We start from the raw sequence: 6,565 nt of genomic DNA on the forward strand, positions 1-6,565 counted from the left end.
CCCCCCAGCTTTTTGGACCTTCCTACGCGCCTGGTCACGCTCGATTCGCCCGGGCTGCTGCAGCCGCCCTGTGGTGGTGGTGGTGGTGGTGGTCCCGATATGGAGAAGCCATTTCACGTCTAGTTTTCGGCTACGCACCGATACCATCGTTTGGCCGTTTCGTTGCACACGGTGTTATGATCCATGCGCGCACACACACGCACACACACACACTCTTTCTCTCTCACTCACGCGGGCACTCTCGTCCGCAACACATTTCGCACACGTCCACCACTAGGGGGCGCGCGCGCGCGCGCTCGCAAACTTTGTCGTATAGCCGCCAAATGCCGGTGTAAGAGACTCTATAAATATGTATCGCGGCCGTTACTCAGGTATCGGAGCCGTTGTTGTGAGCGCGTGGATGATGTAGGTGTGCGCTGCACCACCCCTCTCCCTCCCTTCTCTCTCTCTATCTCTCTCCCGCTCTCTTCCAAAACATGTTTCCTTCGCGCGCGACTACCGCGCGGCTGTGCATACAATATTTATCTGCGGCGGTGGGCTTCATATGCAGATGAAATACGAGCGCGCGTGCCGTGCGTGCGCGATGGATAGGGGTTGTACATCCAGCTGATCCATTCTCTAGTAGTGTGTACTTTTGTTCCGTCATGCGTCACCGTCACACTCCAACAAGTGTATTTTTTGTTTCCTAAACTCTCGATTTTTTTAAACTTATTTTTTAAAAATGCTTAGCATACCCTGAAATTGTTCGGGGCCTATGGGACACCCTGTATTTACCTTTCTAACGGATTGCGAAAATATTTCGATAAATTTAAGCATATGGGAATGTTTTGGAAAAGGTCAAAGGAGAGGTAATCTCATTTCAAAGAGAGAAATTTTCAGTCTTCTTTTTAATGACTTTTTCCTTTTTTGAACCCAATATGGAGGAGGGGCCTCCTTGCTCAACGTTCCAGTACTGTACAAGCCAATAATCTTCGCGGAGCAGCGGAAGGAAGGGGCGTCTTGTTCATTACCGAGATGGTTATCGACCGGGCCGACGAGCTGTCGGTAAGGGCCTAAACACTCGCGCACCGTGCCGGCCAGGCCGCGCCCGCGCACTGCATGGGAACACACCGGCTCCTCTCGCACGCCTCTCGGCGCGGTTACTTAATAACTATAGCGACCAAATTATAATGCCCCGTGGGAAACGCCCCAGCGTGGCAGGGCGCGGTGGGGTGGGGCGGGGTGCGGTGGGGTGCGGCAGGGCGGGCGTTCCACTCATGACGTGGGTCTTTGCAATAACGTCGGCCCCGCGTGCTCGTACTTAAGTCCACGCGAGCATTGCCGCGTCGTCAACCAGACCATATATTGTTTGCGGGGCCCACCGCGGCGGTGCGCGCTGCCCGGTGCGCTGCCAGTCTCCCTGTACACCCCCGCCTTCGCCCCCGCCACGCCCGGGTCCTGAGGGTCGACGACACAGCGCACTCGTGCACGAGTCCTGATCCGGAGGACCAAAATATGCGCAGTACACTACAGCCGCAACGTTACTGGCGTAAAAGAACTTTCAGAGAAGGGAATGGTTATCCTGTAGGTACAAACACCCAGGAGTAACCCTTGAGGAGTGAATGTCGGCGCGTTCTTCTTGAATTTCGCGCTATGCCACTGCACCACGTTTCCACGTGCCTGGTGTGCGCGCACGCGCCCGCTCGCCCGCCCTGCCCGGAGCGCGGCTCATGGGCTCCTCCGCGGGCGGACCGCAAACAGCAGATGCCGGGCGCTCACTCGCGCGTCGACCATCCGCATTTCTCCGCGCATGACTGACGGACTGCCGGGCGTCGGGACGTGAAGGTGGACGAGGACGTGAACAGAGAACGCGGATCTGCCCGCGCGGCGCGCCCGCCCGGCTGTCCGGCGGACTTCCTCCATCCGCCCGCTGTGCGGCCCGCCGCCGCCGCCTCTGGTGGATGCTGGATTACCCGCGGCCGGCGCGGTGGCGGCGCCTGGCGCGCTGGAGTGGAGATCTGGACCACACAGCATCGCGTCCCGGTGCATCCTCACGACACGGATGGGGGCCGCGGCCGCCGCACAACGGGACCCCCCCGGAGGCGTGTTGACGCCGCCGCGCCCTCGACCCGTGTCACGCCACACCTGTTCCCGCCCCGCAAGTTAGTGGCGCGAAATGCCGACAGGCGCCATACACTTCTCACCTTCATAGCGGCACGTCTCTCTCCCTGCGATTCGAGTTAATCCATTATTTGCTTCACCGTGCTCATGATGAAAATAAATGCATTGTGCTGGTAATGCGACAGTCGACACCTATGTTGGACACCGACATTCACAAAACTTTTACTGGAAGAACAACTCTTTGTAAATTTCACACTTTCTGAAATTTCTTAGCAGATCTTCAATTTTTTGAATTTTTTGTTTGTTTGTTTTTTATTAACTTTTATTTTGAAGTGGGCAATAGTTTTTATTTCTTAAAGTTAAAGGAATTTTCCAGAACAAATTTGTGGAATTCTCCGCGCAGTTTGGAATGTTGCGAACTGTTTGGGATGCAAAACTTTCCAATCAGCTGCTTGTAGCAATTCCCGACCGGAATGTTCCACCGTGGGGGCGTCGTCGGCGGCGACGCGTCACGTCGAGAGGGAAAACGCACCCGCCGCGTCGCCACGCGCGCCTCGCCTGCCATTCTCGGCGCGACGCCGCCGCAACGCCGAGTGTCGAAACGAAAGCCGATCGAAAGCCACACCGAGTGTGCTTTGCATCGCTTACCTCCACAGTTTTCTATGACCCCCGCACCCCTGACTCACTCTTGGATCTGTCTCCTTTGCCCGCAGCTTCGTGCAGGAGTTCGTGGACTCGGCCGTGGACGGCGTGTCGCTGCTGCTCGAGCTGCTGCGCACGGTGCAGCTGCAGCAGCAGGGCGGCCAGGGCGGCGGCGGCGTGGCGAGCCAGCGCCAGGCGCTGCTGCAGGAGAACGCCTGCCTGCAGTGCCTGCACGGCTGCCTGCGCTGCCCCGACGCGCCGCGCCGCCTCGCCGTCAGCAGCGCCGGCCTCTTCACCCTCGCCGTCTCCACCATGAGCAGCGTCAACAAGTCCAGGGTGCTCGCCCTGCAGGTAAGAGTCAGGCACTGGGGAAAACAACAACAAAGGTGCTCAGTTGCACACCTCTGCTACCATGTTTTTGAGCTGATGTGTTTGCAAAGGCACTAAAGAGCTCTAAAGGAGGTGCAACCATCGGAATAATTCAGAAAGTACGAGAAAGCACGTCCGTCAGTCGCCGTCCGAAACTGACAAGTTCAGCCGATGCTAGCTCTCGTAGCGCCTGATAGGTAGGCAACATCTTGCCTGCAGTGCATGCGTTTTCTGCGGGGTAGCCTACCCCGAGTCTCGCAGGCGCCTACCCCTCGAATGAATCTGAGAACAACGGGCGTACTTTCTGGACGACATACCTTTGTTTTACCTTTGTAAAGGTATTACCCTTAACACCTTTTAACGGCGCGACTGAACATCTTTGTCTTTTTCCTGGGTAACCGCTGGAAATTGCATGTAAAGAGTTCTAAAATGTATTTCATTGATTCAAAAGAAGAACTTTCATCAAATAATTCAGAAAATGTATATCTTAAGATATCAGTTTGTTTCACTTTCTATATAACGTTTCTTTCCTCTACAGCTGCTCGCCAAGACGTGCGAGGGCGCTGCCGAGGGCCACGGCGCCGTGTCCGAGGCGCTGTCTACGATGCGACTGCGGTTCGGCGAGCCGGTGCGCTTCAGGTTCCTGGCGGGCGTGCTGTCGTCCGCGGGCGGCCAGAGCGACCTCCTGCTCGCCGGCCTCCGCTTCCTCAACGCCTTCCTGCGCTCCGCGCCGGGGCCGCAGCATCGTGTGTACATCCAGGTGCGTACAATAAGTTTAGCAAACGTTTCTCCGCAAACAAACAAAATAGGGCTAGTGTTTTTCATTGTTTCGGATTCCTGAATAAATGTGGCATTACCATTTGCAGGCCGAGCTTGGCCAGGCGGGCTTCCAGCCCGGCGCCCTCCGCCAGACGCTGCCCGCGACCACCGCCGCCTCCGTCGAGGTCCAGGCCGAGTTCGACGCATGGGAGCGGCAGCAGGTGGACGTGAACGCCCTGACGCAGCGCTGCCAGCAGGCCGAGAACCGCGCCACGCAGCTGCAGGACCAGCTGAGCCAGCTGCAGCGCCGCCTGCAGGTGCTGTCGCTGGAGCAGGCGCTCAAGTCCACCAAGGACGGCAAGGACGAAAAGGACGAAGAGGACAGCCGATCCACGCCCGCCGAGGACGAGGGCATTTCGTCGTCGGACCAGGACCGGTCGCTCTCCCCGGACGGCGTGGAGCGGGAGCCCATGGTGTACGAGGTGGTCCTCAAGGTGCCCGACGGACACCAAAACGGTCACAGAAGCGCGCCGCGGACCGCGCCGAGAACGGCGCCGCGCGCGGGCAAGCCGGCGCAGCGCGACGAAGTGCGGGATGACGACGACGAGGAGGAGACCACGATCGAGGAGGTCATGGAGGAGTTCCAGAACATCATCAACGACGCCGAGACGGAGGTGTACGCCAACCACGTCAACAACCGAGCCTCGTCCGACCTGGACGTGACCAAGAACGTCTACGTCAACAGCGAGACGCTTACGGCCCGAATACAGGTCCCCTACCCCCAAGACAATGTCATCAACTTTAACAGCATGAACGTCATTCACAACATCAACAACATCGCACAGCACAACAACAGCCGGCCACCCGTCAAGTCGGGCAGGTTGCGGCTAGAGGCCCTATTCCAAAACCCAGCGGGCAGCACCCCTCAGCCGCCGCAGCCACCTCAGCCGCCGCAGCCGCCACAGCCCTCGCAGCGGATCCAGCCGCCGCCGCGGGGCGCATCCCTCCTTCAGTCACAGAAGCTGAACGACGAGGAGGATGTGCAGCGGCTGGCCGAGCAGCACAGCGAGAGCGAGATCGTGCCGTGCGCGCTGCTCCCTCAGCCACCGCGGCGCACCAAGAGCCTGGTGCACTTGTGCGCGCCGAGCAAGGACTACGTCAACCTCTGCAACTCGTCGCCCTTCTTCGACGACGCGGACTCGTTCAGCAACGTGAGCGGCGACGGCGACAACTCGGACTCGCTGCTGAGCGCGTCCCGCGAGCAGTTCGGCCTGGGGCTGGGGCTCGGCCTGGGGCTCGGGCTGGGCCGCGGGGATGACCGCGACTCGTCCACGACGCGCGACAAGAACCTGCGCAACGCGGCCGAGAGCGCGGCCGCGGGCCCGGACTCGGGCAGCGCCTCGAGGACGTCCAGGACCTCCCGGGGATACCGGTCCGTCGCCATGATCATGCCCGACGAGGACGTCGTCGACTGCGACAAGGACGACGACGTCATCAAGCCTGTCGAGGTGAGCGTGTACCAGGGCATCCCGGACATCCTGCGCTGCAGCAAGCAGAGCCCCTCGCCGAGGGGGTCGGACCCGAGGGCGGTGGACCTCGCCACGGTGCGCAACGGCAGCAACTACCAGCCCGCTGGGGGGCCGGCCTCCCTCAGCCTCCCCGTCAAGCCGGCCGCCTCGACCACCACCTCGGCACCCTCCGCCCCGGCAACCCCTCCCGTCAAGTCGCCCCGGAAGGCGAGCAGCGAGCAGGCCGAGAAGCAGCCGTCTGCCAGGACGGGCAGCTTCGACGGACTGTTCTACGTGGCCGACACCCCAAAGAGCACAAAGACAAGCAGCGGCAAGCCCCCCATCGTGGCGCCCAAGAAGAAGAGCACGCGCTCGGCCACCAGCGCCTCGGGCTCGGAGCGCTCCGACTCGCAGCGCTCCAGGACCGACAACGCGCCGCGCCGCTCCAAGTCCAAGAGCCTGGAGCGCATCGACGAGGGTCTCAACTCGATGGTGGACATCGTCGTGTCGCAGAAGCAGCAGCAGCAGCAGCAGAGGCTCGCGCCTGAGGGCGTGTTCCAGGCGCGCGAGTGGAGCGTCGAGTGGGGGCAGAGCCGCCTCTCCGCCGCCGGCAGGCTGCCCGTCCCCGGGGGCGGCCCCGCCCCCAGTCCCCCCGGCCCCGTGGTCATCGTGTCCAGGTCGACGAGCGTCCGACACCAACAGCGGCAGTTCCAGCCGCCCTCGCGGCCGCCGGGCAGGACGCCCCCAGAGGGCGCCAACAACAGCGGCCCGCACCCCCTCTTCCTCCCCGTCAGCTCCAGGGTGACCGCCTTCGAGAAGGGCGACCCCCGGCACCACATGGGCCCCATGCCCATGGGACCTATGGGGCCCATGGGGCCTCTGGGTGCGCCCGCGGGGCCCGTCAGCGCCAGCTTCATCATCAAGAGGGGGCACACCAACGCGGGGCTGTACTCCGGACACCACGTGCTCAGAGACACGCACAACCCCGGTCACGGCCCTGGTCCTGGCCACGGCCCCGGCTCTGCCTTAGCCAAGATCGTCACCACCGCGCAGGTCCCCGGCATGCCTGGCATCCCCGGCCTCGGCATGCCCGCCGACTACGCTAGAGGCATTCATGTAAATCTTGCTTTGCCCAGTGGAAAGCTCACCGATCTCCCCTCGGGTTTGTATTAATAGATATGATAAAT

At 61.2% G+C, this 6,565-nt stretch overlaps 1 protein-coding gene across 1 annotated transcript; it reads left to right on the top strand.

Annotated features, from left to right (window-relative positions):
- Positions 1-2,784: 2,784 nt before the first annotated feature.
- LOC113202078 (uncharacterized) lies at positions 2,785-6,559 on the top strand (the record flags this gene model as incomplete). The annotated part of the gene is made up of 3 exons (XM_052270742.1): positions 2,785-3,093; positions 3,650-3,871; positions 3,978-6,559. Coding segments are annotated over 3 exons (3,105 nt in total), but the record flags the coding sequence as incomplete, so codon positions are not given.
- Between the last annotated feature and the right edge of the window lie 6 nt (positions 6,560-6,565).

Source organism: Frankliniella occidentalis, unplaced genomic scaffold, assembly GCF_000697945.3.
Source record: "Frankliniella occidentalis isolate FOCC.00 unplaced genomic scaffold, Focc_3.1 Scaffold136, whole genome shotgun sequence".
NCBI lineage: Eukaryota > Metazoa > Arthropoda > Insecta > Thysanoptera > Thripidae > Frankliniella > Frankliniella occidentalis.